The 23864-nt window shown below is 44.8% G+C and overlaps 1 protein-coding gene across 18 annotated transcripts in view; it reads left to right on the plus strand.

Moving 5' to 3' along the window:
- B4GALT5 (beta-1,4-galactosyltransferase 5) overlaps positions 1-20709 on the plus strand; it is an 81269-nt gene extending 60560 nt beyond the window's left edge. For 9 of the 18 annotated variants that reach the window (XM_036244797.1, XM_036244802.1, XM_036244801.1 and 6 more), the window contains 7 exons: positions 6525-6638; positions 7476-7600; positions 8469-8585; positions 9182-9369; positions 10049-10171; positions 13591-13692; positions 14589-14750. In XM_036244797.1, the coding sequence (XP_036100690.1) occupies positions 6525-6638; positions 7476-7600; positions 8469-8585; positions 9182-9369; positions 10049-10171; positions 13591-13692; positions 14589-14736 (917 nt within the window). In that variant the 3' untranslated portion in view covers positions 14737-14750. Of the gene's footprint in view, positions 1-1750; positions 1833-5744; positions 5835-6524; positions 6639-7475; positions 7601-8468; positions 8586-9181; positions 9370-10048; positions 10172-13590; positions 13693-14588; positions 14751-20698 lie in introns of those variants that run through there. The other 9 variants (XM_036244810.1, XM_036244814.1, XM_036244809.1 and 6 more) reach the window with 7 other exon arrangements.
- Positions 20710-23864: the final 3155 nt, after the last annotated feature.

Consider the following 23864-nt stretch of genomic DNA (forward strand, 5'->3'; position numbering starts at 1 on the left):
CATCTGAAGAGAATTATCTGGGGTCACCCAGTCTAGCCATTTAGCTTTATATATGAGGTAAGGAGTTGGATAGCCTAGCATTTCTCATTCTTAAATATGAATTTCTAGGTTCCATCCTATCTAGTAACTTCTAACCAGAGAGATCTCTTACTTCTCTACATGCACCCCCACACTCCCACACCCATCCACCCACCCACCCGCACCTCACACTTACGGTCCCAATTTCCTCCTAGTCACACATGCAGAAAAAGGTTCTGTTATCCGCATCACTCAGAACAGGTCTGTTGCCATAGGCAAATAAAACGAGTGAAGTCATTGCCAGTGCACTCTGATGTGCAGTGAAGCAGGTGTTCATGACCTTTCTCTGGTTTTCAAATGCTCAGTCCACAGCCTTCTTTAGGTCTGCTTTCCTGCAGGCAGTCGGCCTTAAGCATGCTAACTCTTCAAGAATGCTAATTCTTTTCTTTTTTCTGTATTGATTTTTTTTGTTTTAGAGAGAGACAGAGAGTGTTAGAAACATTGATGAGAGAGAACATTGATTGGCCGCCTCCTGCATGCCCCCCACTGGGGATCAGGCTCACAACCTGGGCATGTGCCCTGACTGGGAATTGAACCCGTAATCTCTTGGTGCATGGGTCGATGCCCAACCACTGAGCCACACAGCTGGGCAAGAATGCTAATTCTGCCCTGGCCGGTTTGGCTCAGCGGTTAGAGCATCAGCCTGCGGTCCTGAGAGACCCGGGTTCGGTTCCCGCTAAGGGCATGTACCTTGGTTGCAGTTTGTCCCCGGCCCTGGTCGGTTGTGCGGGTGGCAGCCACTCGATGTGTCCCTTTCACATCGATGTTTCTCTCTCTCTCTCTCTTCCTCTCTCTCCCTCCCACTCTACCTGAACAACAAAAAAAAAATGTCCTCGGGTGAGGATAAAAAAATAAAAATAAAAAAAAAATAAAAAAGAATGCTAATTCTTTTTTTTATCCTCACCCGAGGACATTTTTCCATTTTTTGTTCAGGTAGAGTGGGAGGGAGAGAGAGGAACAGAGGGGGAGAGAGAGAAACATCGACGTGAAAGGGACACATCGAGTGGCTGCCACCCGCACAGTCGACCAGGGCCGGGGACAAACTGCAACCAAGGTACACGCCCTTAGTGGGAACCGAACCCGGGTCTATCAGGACCGCAGGCTGACGCTCTAACCGCTGAGCCAAACCGGCCAGGGCAAGAATGCTAATTCTTTATATTCCACAGATATTGTCCCCATGATATCTTTCTAGCATATATAAATTTCTACATTTTTTTTAAGCAGGGAGACAAGTGTTTGGTTTTTTTCTCAGTGGGAGGGAAAAGTGATGGTTCTTTCTTTTGGTGAGCACTTTCCAGACCCTGCTCAACCAGATTTGGTAATATAAGGAAGAAAGCAGGGTTTTGCCACACCTCATATTTTGGGGTAGCCATGTCAACCATGACTGTACATTGGAACCCTCATGTTTGGGAGGGGCACTTAAAAAAATACTAATGCCTACACCATACCCCCAGAGGTTCTTGTTAGTCTGGGGCATAGTCTGGGCATTAGGGTTTTTTAAGCTTCTAGATGATTCTAATGTGCAACCAAAGCTGTTGAACCACTGGTATAGAATAAAGTTGAATAAGCAGGCCATTTGAATCTTTAGATAGGAAGGATGTCTGTTGTTTTCCCATTTTATAAATGTAAAACAACTGCCCTTTTTTTGCCCTTCTACCTACCTTGCTGGAAGAACATGTCCTGATTGGAAAGAGACTTGATTTAAATGAAAGGGTAAAACCGTGCCCATGGACATTCAGCAGTTCCCTCATTCAGTAAGTACCTGCTTTAGAAGAGTAGACATTGATGTTTGGTTCCTCTGAGAAGCATCTGTAGTATAAACCACCTATTTCCAGGCAGCTAGACAGGAGCACCAGGGCTCCACAGTAACCATGCGGTTTTACCAGGTCATGAGCAATTAATGTTTTCACTTCTTAAAATTTTTTATCTATAGAACTTAAAATTAGAAATGAGGAAATTAGGGACTTTGAGGGGGTTTCTCCCAAGATATAGGGCCAAGTTAGTATGGAGGACTTCCACTTAGGAGTTCTGTATTTGAGGGTTTTTAAAAATGACACTTATATCAGAAATCAGGAGAAAAAAACACATGGTGTTTTGTTTTGTGTTTTCTTCTGTGCTTGTTGCTACCAGGCTTATTGCATCAGTGTTTGAAGGAAGTAGAAAGGAATTTATCTGTGTCTTTAAACCCCCCAAAGTAGGATCATTAAGGTTAGACAGGGTCTTTCTTATCTCCTCTCCTACATGTTTTCTTGTTTGTTTTTGTTTTTAATCCTCACCTGAGGATATTTTTCCATTAATTTTCAGATAGAGAGGGATGGAGGGAGGGAGGGAGGGAGGGAGGGAGAGAGAGAGAGAAATATCAATGGGAGAGAGACACTTTGATTGGCTTTCTCTCAAATGACCTTGAACAGGGCTGGGCATGAACTGCAACCCAAGGTATGTATCCTTGACCAGAACTGAACCTGAGACTTTTTGGTCCAGGGGTTTACTCTCTAAGTGAGTGCTGAGCCAAAACGGCCAGGGCTTGTTTTTGTTTTTACTTACTCCCTGTTTCGGTTGTAGCTCTAAGGCTCAGTTCTGTCATTGCCCAGAATTGTTATTCTCTTCTGTTTTTTGTTGATTGCTTATGAAAATGCTTATTATAATACCTCTGAGAATTTCTTTGCCTTCTAGGAAAATGTAATTGCTGTAATGCTATTTTAAAGAGAAGTGTGTGTGTGTGTGTGTGTGTAATTAAGAAGCAAAATCATCCAGAGTAAATGATTAGTATAGGAGGTTCTTGACATAGCTTTTTAAAGTGTTAATACCTTCAGAAAAGGCTCAACTTAGGACAGGTTTGCATGTGTGAACTGAGGACTTTGGGCTAATTTCTTTGTAAATAACTTTACCTTTGGGGTTAATGCTGATTTGGTTTATATCTTTATATAAATGCAGGCTTAGTGTTTTTCAGGAAACCTACAACCAAAAGGGATAGAAAGTGTTCTGTTTCTTTCTTACCCTGTTGAGAGACTGTTGAATTTCTCTCCAAGTTGCCTCTCATTGAGTTTTTTTTTTTTAATCCTCACTGGAGGATATTTTTCTATTTATCTTCAGATAGAGTGGGATGGTGGTGGTGGGGGGGAGAGAGAAAGAAACATCGACATGAGAAGGATACATCGATAGGTTGCCTACCCCAGGGCCGGGCCGGGGATGAACCACAACCGAGGTATGTGCCCTTGGCTAGAATCGAACCCGCGACTCATTGGTCTGCAGGTCAACGCTCTAACCACTGAACCAAACCAGACAGGGCGCCTCTCATTGAGTTTTGTCCTCTGAGCTTGTAGAGTAGGCAGCCATGTGTCTGCCTATATAAAAGGATTCACTGTATTAGCAGTTTGGTTCTTAGAAACCATCCCATAGTGCTTTTTAAAAAATATCTGAGTTGAAGATTCTGGAATTCCAGGTGGCAAAGTGAATTTGAATAGAAAGTTTTCATGGTTATAGAATCAACATGAATCCAAAAGTATTGGTGAAAGAGATTTTAATTTTTTTCTTTATTGACGTTAGAGAGAGAGGGGAATGGAGAGGGAGAGATAGAAACATCGATGAGAGCGATAATCAATTGTCCACCTCCTGCATGCCCCCCACCGGAGATCAGGCCCACAACTTGGGCATGTGTCCTGACCGGAAATCGAACCAGCGACCTCTTGGTGTATGAGTCGACGCTCAGCCACTGAACCACACCGGCTGGGTGGTGAAAGAGATTTTAATATTCTGAAAAAATAGTACAGTGGGTGCAGGTACTCATACGTAATATTATAAGCCCTTAAGAATAAAGAGAATAAGAAAGGAGACCCCGGCAAAAATGTTTGGAAGTTGGAAACATTTGTGATAAAGGACTTAACAGACCCCCACAAAAACTGATTGCTAAGGTGGCAGCAGGGAAAGCCATCAACCACCCTAATTTATACCCCAGAATCTTCCAGAAGCTCAGGAATTAGCAATACTAAATACTTTTGGAGCTAAAAATAAAGGTGGCAACTTAGATAACAGTTGGTTGAAAGCTATATATGAAAAGCAATCAGATGCCCAGATCTCTTCCCCATGTTGACAAAGGACTAGAGATAATATTCAGAGATGGTAAAACAGGGTCCCTCAACTGGGGTCACCTGGCTTGGTTTAGGTGTCCTCAGTTCCAGGATGCTTGTAGCCAAGACTGTACAATCTGACAGGACATTGGAATAGACTTCTCTGGGGTGTGGGACCAGACCAAGAGGACAGACCCAACGATACTGATGCTGGAAGTTTCTAAACCAGACTTCTGGCCAGACCACCCTAGGACGAAGAACCTTAGTCTACACCCTTTCAGTTAGCTGATATTAGCAGATGACCAAGGATCACTGTGCTCTAGGGACTGAAACAAACAAGAAGCAGCAAATTGGAAGAAATAGACTATGCTGGGAGAAGAATATTAAAACAACAATAATATATATTCTCAAGGGTAAGAGAAAAAGGATAGCAAATATGAAACAATATATTGTAAGAAATGAACACTCAGAAAATAAAAAACACTCTGACATTAAAGATATACTAGCAGAAATGATCATTAAAAGAAGGACTGGGTAAAATTGAGGAAATTGGTAGAGTAGCAAAATGGTTAGGTATGGTCAACACAGTGGTAAAAATAGACCCCCTGGCAAGGCACCATTATGAAATTTTCTGAACAAAGAAAGTTCTTTACACTTCCAGAAAGACATTACTGATCGCCTCTGACAAAGATCAGAGATTGGGATGGCTTTGCATTTAACAGGCACTGTGGAATCTAGAACCAGAAAGACATTACTGATTGCCTCTGACAAAGATCAGGGATTGGAATGGCTTTGCATTTAACAGGCACTGTGGAATCTAGAAGGCACCTTGATTATTTTAAAGGAAAATCATTTCCAGCCTAGAATTCTATAAACCCAACCAATTATGAGTCAAGTGAAGAAGAATAAAAGTAATCAGAAGCCCTGACTGGTTTTCTCAGTGGTTAGAGCACCGTCGGCCTGAAGACCAAAGATTCTTGGGTTTGATTCTGGTCAAGGGCACGCACCCCAGTTCAGTTTGGGTTGTTCCCCAGCCCTGGTTGGGGTTGTGTGAGAGGCAACCAGTTGATGTGTCTCTCTCACATCGATGTCTCTCCCTCCCTCCCACTCTATCTGAAGATAAATGGAAGAATATCCTCAGGTGAGGATTTAAAAAAAACAATCAGATATATAAGGTTTCAAAATCACTTCCCATTTCCCCTTCTTAGGAAGCTACTTTAAGGATGTGCTCCATTAAGGGAGAAATTGAACTTGGGAAAACTGAGGTTCATTACTGTAAAGAGATGGAAAGTCTCTCCAGGATACTGAGGAAGGGAGACCTGAGGGTAGGATCTGCATGCAGGCACCAAGGAGAGAGAGCCAGTCCCATTGGAGCGGGGCAGAAGGCTCTGGACCATCTCTGGAGGATGAAGCTGAGAGAATACCCGATGCCTGTGAATGTCTGAAGTGGAAATGCAGTGGTGAATGGCTGGTGTTGGGACACTCATTACTCCATATGAAACTCGGCAAACAGAAAAACAAGACAGTCACTTGGGGGAAAGATACGCAGGAAAGGAAGGAAAAGTAATCATAACTTTCACATTTCTCGGCTATGAATAGCATCTATAGGATCATCATCATGTAAATACTAAAGACTGTCCTAACCACAATGATCATATATGACTGTTGGAAGACTGGAGGACGGAAATGGTATGTGTGTGGTGGGCGGGGAGGACAGGGAGGGAAACCCTCCTCTCCCGTGGTGGAAGTCAGCAGGTGAGACCTAAAACGGAAGCATCACGATGAGCTCCGTAGGCTGATAAAGTAGTTGGCTAACCGAAGTGAGCCTAGTTCCTTTAGAGAATGAGGTCTGGGAGAAGGGTGCTGTTTTTATCATTACATTGTGGAGTTTTTGACTGTACCCTGCATGCATATACAATGTAATAATAAAAAGAATAGAAACACTGGTTTTAGTATCATCTGGTTAACCTTTTTTTCCCTTTATTGATAAAAAAAATTTTTTTCTTTATTGATTTTAGAGAGAGAGGAAGGGAGAGGGAGAGAGAGATAGAAACATCCATTAGAGAGAACATCGATTGGCTGCCTCCTGCATGCCCCCCATTGGGGATTGGGCCCACAACCTGGGCGTGTGCCCTGACCAGGAATCGAACCGGCGACCTCTTGGTGCAGGGGTCGATGCTCAATCATTGAGCCACACTGGCCAGGCTGGTTAACATTTTTATTGACAGGTTCAAATTTGTAGCTGTGGTGAAGAGCTGGTCCAGAGTCCGGCTTCACACAAAATGATGTCTAAGAGAAAAACTTCTTTGGTAGTCATCTGAGAATTGCAGAATTGATCACACGTACCAGTCTGAGTTGCCTCTTTTTCTTACTCTCTAGATTATCCTCTTGACTTGAACCACAGTGAAACCTTCCTACAAACCACAACTTTTCTTCCTGAAGACTTCACCTACTTTGCAAATCACACCTGTCCAGAAAGGCTCCCTTCCATGAGTGAGTAGAGCTCTCGCGTATCTTCCTCTACTTTGGAAACTGCTGTCTTTTTATTTGATTAAAATAAGAGGGCAAGTGTTCACGTTCCCTCGGCGTGTCTACCTACGTAGAGACCGGAAGCGCCTCCCTGTCGTTGGAAACGGCTGTGAAAGTTACTTGTGTCCTGACTTCCTCAGCCCCCCGCGAAGTTGCCTGTGTTCTTGGTGCCATTTTCTACACTTTTCCCGGTTTCCTTTGCACATACACCCTCATTTGTAACTTGGGGTCTGTTAGGACATCCTAGAGAAAGTACAGGCAACCAATTTCATCTTTTTGTATAAATCTTAACATATTATAACTCGTTTGATATGAAGTTATTTTCTTAACAAAGTACTAGTTGAAAAAAATTCTTGGATCTTCTTGCCTTCTTTCTTGGAATCCTGCGGAATCTAAAGCAGCAACAAAAAGTGTAAAGTATTACACCTTTTCTGTATCATAGTTCTGCTTCTTGACTTAGCGAGAGATGAGTTTGGACGTGACCAGTCGGGGTCACTGATGAAGTAATTGGGACAGTGCGTCTGTGCTCGCCTCGGGAGCATGGAGAGATGGCTCCACGCTCGGCGGCCTTTCTCCTTCCTCTGAGAAGTTCAGCTGCTGTTTGCTTGATTTTAACTTCTCTTTACACCCGAGGCAGAAGCAGAACTCTAGTTTCTTGATTTGTTGCAGTAATAGTGATGACCTAAAATGCAGGGAGTTGGAAAAAGTATTGAACTTCTCCAGAGAGTAAAAACTCTGGACCTAAGGGAAAGAGTATACCATTTTCCAGCCTCTTAAGTTTTTTTCTCTCTCTCTGTTCAGAGGGCCCAATAGACATAAACATGAGTGAAATCGGAATGGATACCATTCATGAACTCTTCTCCAGAGACCCAGCCATCAAGCCTGGAGGTCACTGGGCACCTTCCGATTGTGTACCCCGATGGAAGGTAGGGTGTGGAGTCAGACCTGAAGCGCTGGGAAACCCACCTGGGACTTGCCATTGGTTCAGATCGCCACGGGATTCACTGACTGTGACATTTTGTAATTTGCTTCTTCCTGCTACTGATGAAAAGTATTTGCATTTGATGGCAATATTTTGGAGGAATGGGTTTCTCCTAAGGACTCTTATGTAGCCAGAAGTTTGCATTATCCCAGTGACTGAGCAGGACCCTTTTGTCTTCCTTGTAGGACTATTGACTAAGTAGGGAGGAGTGTTGGTAGGTCTCTTGTGACACATTTACAGAAGCCACCTCACAACTTCAGTGCTTCATGCCTTAGTCGCCATTGTTACTATGAGTTTAGTGGAGTAAAGACGAGATAGCTCACCTGACATAGAATATTCTCGCTTACTCTGTGCCGGCCCTGTGAGATGGTCATGGTGCAGCAATGATCAGAGCAGGTCTGGAACAGATGAGTGTTTCCAGCCCATTGCTAGAATGTAAAATCAATTTAATGACCATCATTAAATAAATATGTCTGTGTTAAAGTGCTTTGCCTGTTGTAAGGGGAAGTACTGTTTTATGAAGCATGTTTTATGGATGTATCCATGTACTGGGTCACTGTGTAGAATATATGTCTTCCTTGGGGCTGGGGTCTAGAATGAATTCATTCAGCATGCCCCCTGTGTGCATAGTACGGTGTGTGTAACAACGGGGTCCACTTAATTCCGAGGGGTCGACTTGCCAGAGTAGTACTTCCTTTAGAGGAAGTTGAGGACCAGACAGTACCCTGGCCGTACTCCCCAAGAGCTGGTCACTGATTCTCAGAAGTTGAGGGGACTAACAGGGCAGCCTCTTTTGCTGTGACCCTCTCCAGGTGGCAATCCTTATCCCCTTCCGGAACCGCCACGAGCACCTTCCTGTCCTGCTCAGACACCTGATTCCCATGCTTCAGCGCCAGCGCCTGCGGTTTGCATTTTATGTAATTGAGCAAGTGAGTGGTCGGTCCTTTTTTCCTATCCTTTCTCTACTGGGGCAGAAGTTTAGAGTGCTTCAAGCTAATCCATCTTCGGTGTGAAGAGCGTAAAACTGTAATCTTGTGATTGAGTCACCCTGAGTTGGGAGAGGGAACAGAGAGCAATTCTTTGCTGCTCGTTGAAATGTTGCTAAATCAATACCACAGATTGAGTCCAGGGTGGAACTTTGTTTACCCTTGAACAAAGGCCTCTTTTATGGTGGTTATGCTAGAGTTGTTGCTTTGGGTGGTGTCTTCAGACTCCGGAAATTCTCCTTATGATAAGGAGCTGCACCTTCCCTTTATGGGGCTAGATAATCTAAATGTTGTCTGCCTTTAAAACAGCCTTGGGAGAGAGAAGCTTGGGTTTGTCATTGTCACCCCTTTATTTCTCAGGAAATCGAGGCCAGAGGTCAGGTGGTTTGTGAGACAGTGATGAGTGGTGCCGGACCCGTCTGACTTTTGGCCCAGGGATATTTCCCAGTCGGTTTCAGTAAGCTGTTCTTTAGGCAGGGCTGAGGCTGCAGCGACTTTGCTTCAGGAGTCCGTTTAAAAATAAGTTCTGCTTCTTTTAGGTTGGCACCCAACCCTTTAATCGAGCCATGCTTTTCAATGTCGGTTTTCAAGAAGCAATGAAGGACTTGGACTGGGACTGTCTTATTTTTCATGATGTGGATCACATACCAGAAAGTGATCGTAACTACTATGGATGCGGGCAGATGCCAAGGCATTTTGCAACTAAATTGGATAAGTATATGTATCTGTGAGTATCATTTCCTCTTAATTAAAGCTAAAAGGATGGTGAGAGATGCAAAGATGGCAAATCTAATTAGCTCCAACCCAAATGTCCATCAACTGATGAATTAAACAAAATGTAGTAGATCCTCACAGTGGAATACTATTTGTCAATATAAAGGAGCAAAGTACTGATATATGCAGCAACATGGATGAACCTTGAAAACATGCTGAGTGAAAAAAACGAGTTTATAAAAGATAACAGGTATATGATTTCATTTATATGAAATATCCAGAAGAGGCAAATCTATAGAAACAGAAAGAATAGTGGTTGCATGGTGGGGATTAGGGGAATAGAGTACCTGCTAATGAGTGCAAGGCTTCTTCTGTTGAGGGTAATGAAATGTATTACAATTGATTGTGGTCATGGTTGCACAGCCCTGTGAATATACTAAACATCACTGAATTATGCACTTGAAATGGGTGAATTATGTGACATGTCAGTATGTCTCAGTAAAGCTGTTGTGAAAAATGTTCAATGAGCTACTCCGGTTGATGCATCTGAGCATGAGGAAACAGTTCCAGATGGTTCAAGGCAGCAGCACAGACAACGTTGTTTTACTTAAGACAGTTCTCCAGTGAGATGGCCTTCTGGGGAAGAGTCACCCTTTCAGCACAGATGCCTGATGCTCCACATCTCCCTTTAGGCTCCCTTATACCGAGTTCTTCGGCGGAGTGAGCGGCTTAACAGTGGAACAGTTTCGGAAAATCAATGGCTTTCCTAATGCTTTCTGGGGTTGGGGTGGAGAAGATGACGACCTGTGGAACAGGTACTGCCCTTTTTCCAGTGTCTTCTAGAAATGCTCCTTTAGACTCTCCAGACCAGTGCTGTGCAATACGAATATAACATGAGCCATGTATTTTAAAACGTCTAGTAGCCACATTTCAAACGGCTAAAAAAGAAAAAAGAGGTCAAATTAATTTTAATATGGTGATAAAATCTTAACAATGTATTTATCACAGTGTATCCAAATAATATCAGTTCAACATGTAATCAATATAAAATGTTAATGAAATATTTTACATTCCTTTTTTCTTACTAAATCTTTGGAATCTGATGTGTGTTTTCCATTCATAGCACATTTCACTGAAACCTCCCCAAACCAGAGGTCGAATGTTAGTGATGTGCACACAAATTTATCCGTGCTGTCAGCTAAGGCTTCTGTTATATAAGTTTGTGTGAACAGTGCTGTGAGTAGTATAGTAACTTAATAAGTAATGAAGAAGCAAAAAGTTGCCGCCTTGTATCTGATTACTTTTAGCTTGGCTTTTAAAAAGAAAGTATGTGTTGGCTGTTAATTACAAAGTAATATTTGTTGGTAAAAACTCATGATACAGCTCTGGCCAGTTTGGCTCAGCGGTTAGAGCCTGGGACTGCGGATCAATGAGTCACGGGGCACGTACCTTGGTTGCAGTTCATCCCCCACCCTGGTCAGGTTGTGCGGGAGGCAACCAGTCGATGTGGCTCTATTACATTGGTGTTTCTCTGTCTCTCTCTCTCCCTCCCTTCCACTCTAGCTGATAATAAGTAGAAAAATATCCTCTGGTGAGGAAAAAAAATTTTTGAAAAACCTCATATGATAGAAAAGTACATAAAGCAAAGGGTGTAAGTTTTAATGTCCATTGCCGTCCTCGTTCATTCCCAAGAAGTAGCCATTTTAACAAGCTATTTCTTTCTAGACTTCTTTCTGTTCATCTACAAGCAACTCAGACACATCCCTTCCCCCCTCCCACCATGTTAATAATAGTGAGAACTGTTTTCTTTCTCTTTTTTTTCCAATCCTCACCCGAGGATATTTTTCTATTTATCTTAAGATAGAATGGGAGGGAGGGAGAGAGAAACATCAACAGGAGAGGGACACATCAACTGGTTGTCTCCTGCACGACCCTGACCAGGGCCTGGGATGAACCGCAACTGAGGTACGTGCCCTTGACTGGAATTGAACCCGAGACTCATTGGTCCTCAGGCCGATGCTCTAACAGCTGAACCAAATCGGCCAGGGCTGCTTCATTATTTTTAATAATTGCATAGTATTCCTTTATGGACTTACAAAATAATTTATTTTAATCCTCTCCTGTTGTCATTTACAATTTTGGACACCCTTTGTTCACATGTTCAAATATTTCTTTAGATGAAATTCCTAGTTGTGAGACTATAGAGTCAAAAAATAAATGCACTTTAAATTTTGAGAGTTGTTGCCAAATTTTCCTTCAAAAAAGATTCTAACCAATGGTGCATTAGGGTGCCCATTTTCTTACACCATTGCCAACAATGGAAATAAACGTTTTAAATTTTGGCCACATTTTAGCTCTTAAATAGCCACATTTATCTTCAGACAGAGTGGGAGGGGGAGATAAACATCGATTGGTTGCCACCTGCATGACCCCAACTGGGACCGGGGACTAACCACAACTGAAGTACATGCCCTTGACTGGAATCAAACCCAGGACTCTCTGATCCGCAGGCCAATGCTCTAACCACTGAGAAAACCGGCCAGGGTTCATACTTTTATTTTGAAATTACAAAGATATCTAGCTAGCTTCATTGAGGTATAGTTGACATACAATAAATTGCACATATATAAGGTGTATAATTTGATAAATTTCGACACATGTACACACTTGAAGTGAAAACATTATTACTTCAATATAATGAACATATCCATCACCTCCAAAAGTTTCCTTGTGCTCCTTGGTAATCCCTCCTTTCCTGTGTTCCCTGTCTTCCCATCCTCAAGCAATCACTCATCTGCTTTCTGTTACTTTAGATTTGTTTGCATTCTCTAGTTTTATAGAAAGGGAATTATACAGCATGTTCTCTCTATTGTCTGACTTCCTTCACTCACCATCATTGTTTTCGGTTAATCCGTATCAATTTTTGTGGTATCTACATGTCATTCACAGGATTTTATATATAAATGTTTTTGCGTTTTACACTTTTAACTTGAGTTTCTTAGGGACCTAGGGAGCTTTTCCATACATTTAACTGGTCTGACCGTCCTTGAATCCAGTTGATCTCTCCCAGAACATCTGTCATTATTTTTGTCCCTTTCTGTCTCCCCAGCTTGGGCGAGGTGAGCAGGGGCAGTTTAGGTTCAGGAACTGTGGCTGGATTCCCCCCAGCACCCTGCACGATTCCAGGCACACAGTAGGCATCCGTGTGTACTTATCAAATGAGAGTATAATTTGGAGGCAGGAGGATATCAAAATAATATGAAAATGACCATAAAATTTACATAGACTCCAAAGCCTATTAATGATTCTTAGAGCCCTTTTACGTTTCCAGTAAACCCAGCTTGGGAGATCTTATCTTTAACATGTTAGGATAATATCCTGAACACCTTCCCTCAATTCTGCCTCCCTCTTGGTGACTGTTCACAGATGGTGACACTTTACATCTAGATTGTCATGTAAATTTGTTCACCTCCGTAGTGACGAGGGAGGTGAGTGGGGAGACACGATTTCTCCCGAAATAGGGAAAACGCAGAGCAACTCTGACTTTGCCGACTTGCTTTATGGTAGCTCGTCGGAGGGAAAGGTGCCGTCCACCCACGAGAGAGATTCTGACAGGACCCAAGCAAGCTGGCCAGAGGGAGTGGGTGCGCACTCGTCCGCCAGGGACCCCACTGATGGACCTGCCCTGAGAACCCGTGTCAGACCTTACCCTCAGGAATTTTGAATTCCATTTTGACTTTTTTTTTTTCCCCAAAAATTTTTTGTATTGTAGGTTTCTTTTCTAAAACCATGAACTTTTCCAGAGAGTTTAGGCAATTTTGTTATTGTTGTTAATCCTTCCCCGAGGATATTTTTCCCATTGATTTTTAGGTAGAGTAGAAGGGAGGTAGGGAAGAAAGGTGTGTGTGTGAGAGAGAGAGAGAGAGAGAGAGAGAAACATGGATGTGAGAGAGACGCATCAGTTGGTTGCCTCCCTCATAACCCTGCCTGGGGCTGGGGATTGAACCTGCAACCCAGGTATGTGCCCTTGACTGGGAATCAAACCCATGACCTTCTGGTACACAGGCCAGCGCTCTAACCACTGAACCAAACCATTCAGAGCTAGGCAATTTTAATACTTAGATGCAGAGGAAGTTCTGTTGTTCAACTTGGGGTTTCTCAACCTCGACCAAGCATTGGTCACCTATAGGACTGGATCGCTTTGTTTAAAAGCCACTCTCCTTGTCTCGGACAGAGTACAGAACGCAGGCTATTCTGTGAGCCGGCCGGAAGGGGACACAGGGAAGTACAAGTCCATTCCTCATCACCATCGAGGAGAAGTCCAGTTTCTTGGAAGGTTGGTGCCATTTATTTATTTTCCTTACAAATATCCTCTAGACTTTGCATTTCCAGATGTCCCAGAGCATATTACAACCCCCGTCTTACCCCCCGGCCTCTCTCCAAGGTCCTGTTCTGACAGCTGTTTTATAGTTTATTTTAACTATGAGGCAGACATTTAGGGTGAAATCAGACTATTGGTGAAAATGTTGATTGTAAGATCTTTTAAGGAAATCACTCATTCTACACCGTAAGCTATATAATTAATCTCTGTAGCCTTCAGAGAGTTGGAGAAAAGTCCACTTGGGTAAAGGTCTCTGTGACTGACACTGATGTGACAGAGCTGAGTTGGCACCCTTTCTGCAAGTCCCGGCTCTGGAGGGGTGGCCCTGAGCTGCTGTTCATGTGGTTGCAGTTGCTTTACTATCTCTCAGCTTTCAATAAATAAATCCTAGGTTGGACTCTTGGGGCGTATGAACGGAGTGACATCTCTGCATTTTCAAGGGTTAGTTGTTAACTGCGGGAGAGGACGGGTCTCTGGAGGGCCCATTCTGATTGTATGAACTCTGTCTTCATGGGAGTAACAGGGCACTGAATACAACTGAACTTTCCCATCTGATGTTATCAGGATCTTACCTCCCACTTCCTCACTCTGTGACCTTGGGCAAGTCATTTAATATCATGAGCCTTGGTTTCCTCATTTGCTTAAGGGGTGGGTACATTAAATGAAATTTGTAATAAGTAAAGCACCTGGCATGAAATAGGAGGTGATTCTAATAATAGCAGCATTTAGCATGGAGTAGCTGAATGGCTGGTCACCCACCATGTGTCCTCTCCTGTGGTCTGCTCTGCTCCGGGGTCTGTCCTGAGGAGGTTGACCCTTCTCAGAGCCCCCTCTGTTCTCTGCATCGACAGGTACGCTCTGCTGAGGAGGTCCAAAGAGCGGCAAGGGCTGGACGGTCTCAACAACTTGAACTACTTTGCAAACATCACATATGACGCCTTGTATAAAAACATTACCGTCAACTTGACACCCGAGCTGGCTCAGGTGACCGAGTACTGAGACAAGGAGACGATGTACGTTTGCTTCACCCCCCACCACCAGAAAGCGGCCTGATGAGATGTCTTGGGGCTCTACATGGGAAGAGAGTTAGAAGTTCAGTGTCTAATGAAGGATCACAGGGTTCGAGGGAAATGTGAACAGAGTACACGCACAAAACGCCCTCACTGTTCGGACCCCCTGGGACTGAGGGATGAGCTCGGGAGCCGCCTTCATCAGGACCAGCTTTCTGTTTTCACGAGACAGACGTCTGTCCTGCTGCCCTTCTCCCCGTCTCCTGCCCCACGTCCCGTCTCAGCCGCAGTCTCCAGAACCGGAACTGGGGTCCGCCATGGGCTTGCCCCAGAGCCTGTCCTGCGAATGGCCTTTGGAGCTTCTTGGCCTTCAGAGCAAAGAGCCAAACCCACCACAGGGCAGCTGTGTTTTAGGAAGAGCAAATGAAACTCCACACACCATTCTCCATCTCTGGTGTTCTCTTTGGTTTCATTTTTTAAAAAATTACCTGCTTTGGGTGGGGATTGAGGGTGGAGGGGAGGGATTGGGGAAGATGAATAGACATGTAACAATCACTTCTTGAAGAAGTATAATTGTAAATAAGCCATGTAAAATGCCTTTTTTAAATTTAATTTTATAGCTGGCTTCAATTCAGACTGAGGATTTATATTATTAGATCACTTATTTGGTTGGCAAATTCAGGAACTCAGTTAAAATGCAGTGAAAGAGTAGATCTCCCAACTTGCTGTCATTTTGGAAGGGAGTGGATTTAGGGTATGTCGCAAAAGAACAAAATAGTCCAATCTCCATACTGGTAACTAACCTCTGCCCCCACTGTCCCCTTCTCCCGAGGTCTGGCCTTGACGGTTGCTCTGGACCCCCTGCTGGGCAAGGTGTGCTCCTCCGGTCTTGCGGGTGCTTCTCCCTGCTCAGAGCAGACCCTCAGGGGAGGGCTGCCTGGCACACCCATGGTTCCTGGGCTTTGTTTTGTCCTTTCATCTCATAAGAGAGAGGTGTGTGGTGTCTGTCCTTCTCTCTCTCTCTCTTTTAAATTTTTTTTTCTCTTGTGGAACATGGTCACAGTTTCTGAAATCTGTGCCTAAATTACCGATTAGCTTCAGTGATTCCTCTGAATATTTCTCTTTTTGGTTTCTAGAAAGATTCTTTATCAATGTTATTAACTAGGACATGAAGCTAATGAGCAATCGAATGAAGAACTTGGCCGGGAGCAGGTGACACCTACCTGTGTGGGGGGCAGCTGGGATCCAGGTTAGATCCAACCAGGGCTTTGAAACGAGACTCACAAAGCCCCAGGGTGCGAGAGCCCACATGCTTGTTCATACCCCATGTGCTTTGGGGACTCAGATTCTAAATTCATTTGAATTTGTGCCTCTTTGTTTTTCCCCTGAGCCAAAGCCCTCTCGATTCATAGTCCCCGTGGACTTCTACAGAATTCTGAAAAATGCCAGTTTCCCCCCCACTCCTTTTCCATAAAACATATTTATATATCATGATTGGGAGTACTTTCTGAAGAGTGCTTTATATTTTTTTTAATTGCCTTGTTTGCCTTCAACTTCCTTAATTTTCATGGTTTACATGGATGTGTGTGTGCAGGGGTATATTTGTGTATACACGTGTGGGTTGGTTTTTTCCGTTGCATGTGCTGGTTCCATGGACATATGATCCCCACAAGCTGTGGGAGTGATTGGCCAGGCCTTGTTTTTGTTCTTTTGAAGAATAGAGTGGTATTTAGAAAACCAATTGCATTGTAAAGCTCTTATCGGCTCATATGAGAGAGCAGGCTGCTGCCCTTGAAAATGCTGGTAAGTTGTATCGTAAGTTTTCAAAGAATTTGAGAATTTCGTGCTTTAAAAGACCTTCATGAGGGGACATTACACAGTTCATTTGACTTTTCCTTTGATATATGGTGCATATAGCAATAAAGATTCCTTTCCCCTTTGTCCCCCTTATGCCCCCCCCCCAGCCCTGTGTGCTGGCCTTGTCGGTTCTCACCCCTCTTGTTCCCCTCCCTCTTTCGTCACTGAAGGCGGGGCTGCTCTCCCTGTGACAAAACTATGATGCCATTTAGAGGAATTGGCCAGGACAGACTGCTTGGTACGTGGCAGTTGTGAGGTGATCTTCTTTGAAGCTTTTTTATTAACATATTTACCACCAAGAACCAAATGTTGGTAAAAGGCTAACACCTGAGTTAAAAATGAAACTGCTGACTTGACAAAAAGGAAAAGGTCTCAAGAAGTAGGGTCACTTAAATTATTTCACAATCATGTGTAAGTTTGTATTAGTGTGAACTCTCTGTGTACTGTTAGTCATTTATTCGCCACATTGAGCATTGTATGGGAAACTAAAATGTTAAAAACGTACATCCAGGCCCAGAGTGCTGTTAATGGTGTGAAATTCTCATGTTTAGGGGGGAAAAAAAGAACAATAAGAACCAAATGTGACCTTGCGCATATTTTGGCAGCTGAAATTCTTTAAGGCTACTGATGGGTGTGCCCCTTAAATCATTCTTGTCTTTGATTATTGCTGTACAGGGAAAGTTTTCTCCTTTCACACTTTTTTGGGGGTGGGGTGCGGGGTTATTTGCAAAAAGATTCATTTTGACATTACAGGGACTCTTGTTCAAGCTCCTCTACCGCAAACATTAATTGCTGAGCAACAGCCACACGTATTGATTGTGCCCACTCACCATTGACGATGACATTGAACGTAGCTAGCTTATTTCCATCACGGTGTTTTTTTGAGCTGCTCTTATGTTTTAAGAGGTGCCAGGGGTACACTTTTGCACTGAAATCTACAGATGTTTTAAAAAACACTTTTCACAAAGATAGTCCTTTGTCATTGCATTATTTACTCATGTGTTTGTACATTTTTGTATGTTAATTTATGAATGATTTTTTCAGTAAAAAATACATATTCAAGAACCAAACCTTGGTGGTCGTCTCTCTTTGTCCAGGACAGTGGGGCTTCCTGGGGCCTCTCCCTTCTTGTGGGAGTTCAGCTCCTCCATGTGTCCCTTCAGGCTCTGGGCTTCCACTTTGCTCAGCCGAACACTGGGTGTGCCTGAGAGAAGTACTGCCCTCCCTACCCCTGCAGCCAGACCGGTGAGTGAAACACTTAGCTGATGTAGCAAAAGCACCAAACCCCACTGTGCTCTCCAGGCCTCCTGCCACACCCGGGTTTTCTTTCAGGAATCGGCCCACATGACGCCCAGGTCAAGTAAGACCCCTTGGCAAGGGGAGGGTGAGGTTCCTCTGGGACCAGTGCAGGGTTTGCCGTCTGCATGACTCTGCTCAGAGATTATAATCACATGAATGTTGACCACTCACTAATATTTAGTGAGTGTCAAGGTCTGTGCCCAGGTGCCAGGGATATGATGATGAGCTGGAAGGCAGGGTCAGTGTCGAGCCTACTGTCCCCCACACGCACCAAGGTTAAAGTTCCAGCCTCGATGAGTGCTATGAGACCATGAGGACTCCGCTGCGCTGCTGGCTTCCCCACCTGCGTGGACGGCAAGGTACTGGACTTGGCCCGGGTTCCCGGGGAAGATCATGAGATGGGTTGTGAGCGAATTAAGCTCGGGGGGGGGGGTTGAAACGACCAAGCAGAAATGGCGAGTAGGCAGGCCTGCGTGCTCCGGTTTGCTGGGACCAGGGTGGATTTGTGAACCAGGGATAAGTGAGATAGCTCGGGAGCATGGAGGCCAAGGGAAGTGGCCTTGGCCCGAGGCTCTGAGATCTCCATTTGGCAACAGCTGAGAAGATGAGTGAGCAGAGCAGACAGGGGGGGGGGGGGGGGGGGCAGGGTGGATCGGACGGGGAAGTCAAGGGAAGAGATGTTCAAGGGAGTCATCCGCAGCGAGGACGCAGCAAGGAGGGTGCACCGTGAGGAGTGCAAGCTGACGATCGGCAATGGAGAGGGTGTTGGTCAGGTGGCAAGAGCCATTCTGTTGACCTTGGGGATGCGGAGGGGGCGCACTGGAGTGGGCCAAGAAGGAAGGAAATGAGGCAGCAGTCAGTGCAGGCATCTCTTGAATTTCCTAAGAGGCAAACAGAGAACCGGAGGGGGGCGGGGAGAAAGAGAAGGAAACATCGACGTGAGAGAGACACATCAAGTGGTTGCCACCCACACGATCCCAACCGGGCTGAGGTACGTGCCCTTAGCGGGAACCGAACCCGGGACTCTCTGGTCTGCGGGCCGACGCTCTAACCGCTGAGCCAAACCGGCCAGGGCAAGGCTGGTGGTTTTGATCTTGGCTTTTCAACAGGAGAAACCTGTGGTCTTCAAGCAGAGGGAAGTGTCCAGCAGAGAAAGATAGCTGAGTACACAGGAGCCCAGGGACAACCCAGCAGGAGTGCTCCCGAACTAGTGACAGGAGACTAAAAACATGGAAAAGCCCAGGAGGAGCGCGGAAACTTCCATGCCCTTTCTGACGCACTCACAGACAGCCTGTGGACCCCCGGGCTGCTGTCCGAGACGCAGAGATCTGTCCCTGGAGTTCAAGTGGGCTGAGTTGACTCCAGGTACCACTACTTCCTCAAGCTCTTTTTGTGTTGTTGTTTTTTTAATTTGGGGAAGTTCAGTCATAAAAATAGTAATTCCCACTTATTGAGAGCTGGTTCTGGCCGGGGCTGTGCGGATTGAGTACATTGCACACAATTCTCAGCCCTGTGAGGTCGACATCGCCCCTTTTTCTAGAGCGCCGTTTCTCAACCTCAACCCTCGACATTTGGGGCTGGGTAATTCTCTGTGCAAGGAACAGGGAAGTTGCCATCCTGTGCAGTCTAGGGTGTTTAGTAGTAACACCCCCGCCTCCCCAGTTGTGACAACCAAAAATGTCAACAGACAGCCAGGGGACCCTGGGAAAAGCAAAATCCTCTGGTTCCTGCTCTCGGGCTGAGGCCCAGAAGCCACCACAGCAACTGCTTGCCTGAGGTCACAAAACACCCATAGAGGCGGCGGGCACGTGGACACCAAGTATTTTTTACCCCAAGGCAATGCTCTGAACCCCTAAGCTGCTTCTGACCCAACTTCTTCTTTGCATATGTGCCCATACGAGCTTTTTTCACAGACACAGTTCACAAGTACTTGCATTGTAAACATAATACATGAGTATGTGCTTGTTGAAAAAAGTTCTAGCCCTGGCCGATTTGGCTCAGGGGTTAGAGCGTCGGCCCGTGGACCAGAGAGACCCGGGTTCGGTTCCCGCTAGTGGCATGTGCCTCGGTTGCAGTTTGTCCCCGGCCCTGGTTGGGGTCGTGTGGGCGGCAGCCGGTCGATGTGTCTCTCTCATGTCGATGTTTCTCTCTCTCTCTCTCTACTTCCCTTTCTCCCTCCTGCTCTATCTGAAGATAAATGCAAAAATGTCCTCAGATGAGGATTAAAAAAAAAAAAAAAAGTTTTAAATCTCTGGCCCTTTAATGTCAGCGTTCTGGCAGGTGTCTGTACCTATACCCAAATACCTAATGTATGTGTAGGGAAACAGGTAAAAAAAGACATAAATTGTCTTGTAATTACTTGTGTTTTTGAAGCTTACTGTTTCTTGGTGACCTCTTCTTTGTGATTGGAAAACTTCGAATAAAGCTCGCCTGTCACCTCCGAGGGCCGGTGCGTAAACAGCGTGACATGCCGCATCCCTCGCTCTCCTCTATTCGGCTTCACAACATTTATTACTTGAATTCCATTATATTTTTATTGGCTCTTCATTCATGGACTCTCAGCCCCACTAACAAGTAATCCCCATGAAGGCAGAGACTGTTTTGTCCTCTGCTCAAGAACTGGTCCTGGCACATAGTAGGTGCTCAGTCGATATTGACTCAACAAACCTACCTTACTCCTTTAAGTGGCTGCGCGTACTAACCCATTGTGTGGATGGAGGTAATTTACTTACCTGTTCTCCTCCTGAATATGAGTTTGTTTCCAATTTTCCACTATCACATTATATGCACCACAGTGAACACAGATGCACATAGATCCATGTGCAAAATCTAAGTAGGTCAACTTGAGAGAGTCCAATTGCTGAAGTGGCTGGGGCAAAGGTTTCGCATGTTTCAAATGTTGATGGAACATACCAAATTGTCCTAAGAAAAGGCAGTGTGGAGAAGAGACAGTTCCATGCAGTGACTACTGCCAGACCCCCCGCTAGACCTGGGCCAGAACAGAGATCACTTCCCATACGCCAGAGACTATCTGATGACCATTCCCCTCGGCCCCGAGGTGCTGCTGGTTCCTGGCACAGGCCTTTGTCCTGCCCCAGGCAAGCATGGAAGGTGGCCTTCTCCCCTTATCTGGGCAGTACCCCTATCCATCCTGCCTCATTCTGGATCATTCTGTAGCATTCACTAAGCAGCTTCTTAGGATATCCATATCTTCCTGCCACAACCCAAGACACCCCTTGTACGTAAGTTCCCGTAATGAAGTCTTGATGTGATGATGGAGTGGTCAGCCTCTTTGGCCTCTCAGCCCTGGGAAACGTACAAACAGGCAGTGTGAGTTAGCCCTTGTCCCATCTATGCTTGACCATGCCCTTTACATCATCAATCCCCCGGAAGTGACTTTATGTGCGGCAGGGGAGGGTCCGAATGTATTCTTTACTGAATCCTGACAGTTTTTATTGTGATGATGTAACTTCCCCATTTATTTGAAATGCTGTGTCTCGTACGTTAAATTCTGCAGGAGGTCTTCCATTCCCCTGAGCTGTCTGTCTCATTCTGCCTCACAGGCTTTGTATTTACATTACTATGTTTCCATAGTTTGTTTTTATAAGACAAGTGTCTCTCATCCTCCATCTCCTCCTCCAACTTTTAAGACTTTTTTAAATTGATTTTTTAGAAAGAGAGAAAGGGAGAGATAGAAACATCAGTTGGCTGCCTCCTGTATGCCTCCTACTGGGGATCAAGCCTGAAACCTGGGCATGTTCCCTGACCGGGAATCGAACCAGGACCTCTCAGTCCGATGACACTCCATCCAGTGAGCCACACCAAACCAGGCTCCTCCTCCAACTTTTTTTTTTATCTTCACCTGAGGATGGATGGATATATATATATATATATATATATTGCATTTATCTTCAGATAGAGCAAGAGAGAGAGGGGAAGAGAGAGAGAAACATTGATGTGAAAGGGACACATCAAGTGGCTGCCACCCACACAACCCAACCGGGGCCAGGAACAAACTGCAACCGAGGTACGTGCCCTTAGCAGGAACCAAACCTGGGACTCTCTGGTCCGCGGGCCGACGCTCTAACCGCTGAGCCAAACCGGCCAGGGCCCTCCTCCAACTTTTAAACAAGTTTTTCTGGAAATGGAGTGTACATACAAAAGAGTCCAGAAATCATGCGTGAGTAGTCAGCTTTTTGAATGGTCATATCGAACACATCCATATAACCTCATCCTTGTTTATTATCAATGTTTTCTTGGCTATTTTTTTAATATTAATCCAGTGAAATTTAGATTTATTGTCGATTTCTAGTGAACATCTATGTAGAGTGAAGATTGGCATGACGTTGAATTGTTAACATGGGAAGACTTAGTATCTTTATAGTATGAAGTCGGGGTTTTTTTGGTTGTTGTTAATTCTCACCTGAGGATTTTTCCACTGATTTTTTAGAGAGAGTGGAAGGGAGGGAGGGAGAGAGCGAAACATCGATGTGAGTGAGACACATGGATTGGTTGCCTCCCACACAGCCCAGGTCAGGGCCAGGAAACCTGCCACCCAGTCACCTGCTCTTGACCGGAATCTAACCCGTGACCCCTTTGGTCCCTGGGCCAAGGTTCTAACTGCTAAGCCAAACTGACCAGGGCTACACTATTAAGTATAATCTCCAGAATTACTAAGTTTTTTTCTGCTGAGAGAAATCCTGGACCATCCAATTCAGCCATGACCAACTCATGTCCCCGCAACTATATATATATATATATTTTTTTTTTAATCCTCATCCGAGGACATTTTTCCATTTTTTGTACAGATAGAGTGGGAGGGAGAGAGAGAGAGGGAAACATCGATGTGAAAGGGACACATCGAGTGGCTGCCACCCGCACGACCAACCAGGGCCGGGGACAAACTGCAACCGAGGTACATGCCCTTAGCGGGAACCGAACCCGGGTCTCTCCGGACCGCAGGCCGACGCTCTAACCGCTGAGCCAAACCGGCCAGGGCGCAACTATATTTTTATTAGTCAGTAGATTTCCAATTAAAAAATAGTGTAAAAAAAGAAAAATCCCTAAATAATAGGCAAACAGACCTCATGGTCTCCTTCTGTATTGTGACAGTTTGTATTTAGCGCCATGAAGATAATTCTTTCAATAAAAATGTCAGTGATCTTGCCACCGACTACAAATCTTGGCTTCAATTTACTTTTGCTGTAGGTGGGTGGGTCTGAAGCATGAGACTTTAACAGTAAGAGTACCCTGTATATTTATATATGGTGCTTTATAGTGCAGCCTCCACGGACTGCCTGCCTGTTGGGGAGCGCATGTAAGCGGTGGGATTTGCTCTTTACAAGGTGGGAAGTACATCACCTTCGTTTTCCAAAGGAGAATAGAGGATCTGAGACATGTGACTTCACTGTGGGCACCAGAATTGGAATTCAGGGTTAGGTGTGTTTGGCTCTTTCTACTTCCATTATCTTATTTGGTTCTTTATCTGTCAAGTTGCGAAGGTTCATTCAGCAAATATTTGAGCACCAACACTGTACCTCAGGGCACACCATATACCCGTCCTGGACTAGGTGCTGGGGATTGAACAGTGAGTACAATAGGGCCTGTGTTCTCTATTCTAATTGGGAAGAGAGACAAACAAACTTCATGGTCTTGACGATGTTAGGGAGTAACAGGGTATAGCCAAGATTTCAATTCTAAGCAGTTTGCCTCCAACAAGTGTGGGTGAAAATGTGGAGAAAATAGAACCTGTGTATGCTGTTGGAGGGAATGTGAAAAGATGCTAACATTATGGAAAACAGTATCTCCAAGAAACCAGAAATAGCCCAGCCAGAGTGGCTCAGTGGATTGCGCATCGTCCCACGGTCTGAAAAGTCCCGGTTCAATTCCTGGTCGGGCACATGCCTGGGTTTGGGGCTCGATCACCAGTGGGGGGCATGCAGGAGGCAGCTATCCATGTTT

Source organism: Molossus molossus, unplaced genomic scaffold (genome assembly GCF_014108415.1).
Source record: "Molossus molossus isolate mMolMol1 unplaced genomic scaffold, mMolMol1.p scaffold_m16_p_6, whole genome shotgun sequence".
Taxonomy (NCBI): domain Eukaryota; kingdom Metazoa; phylum Chordata; class Mammalia; order Chiroptera; family Molossidae; genus Molossus; species Molossus molossus.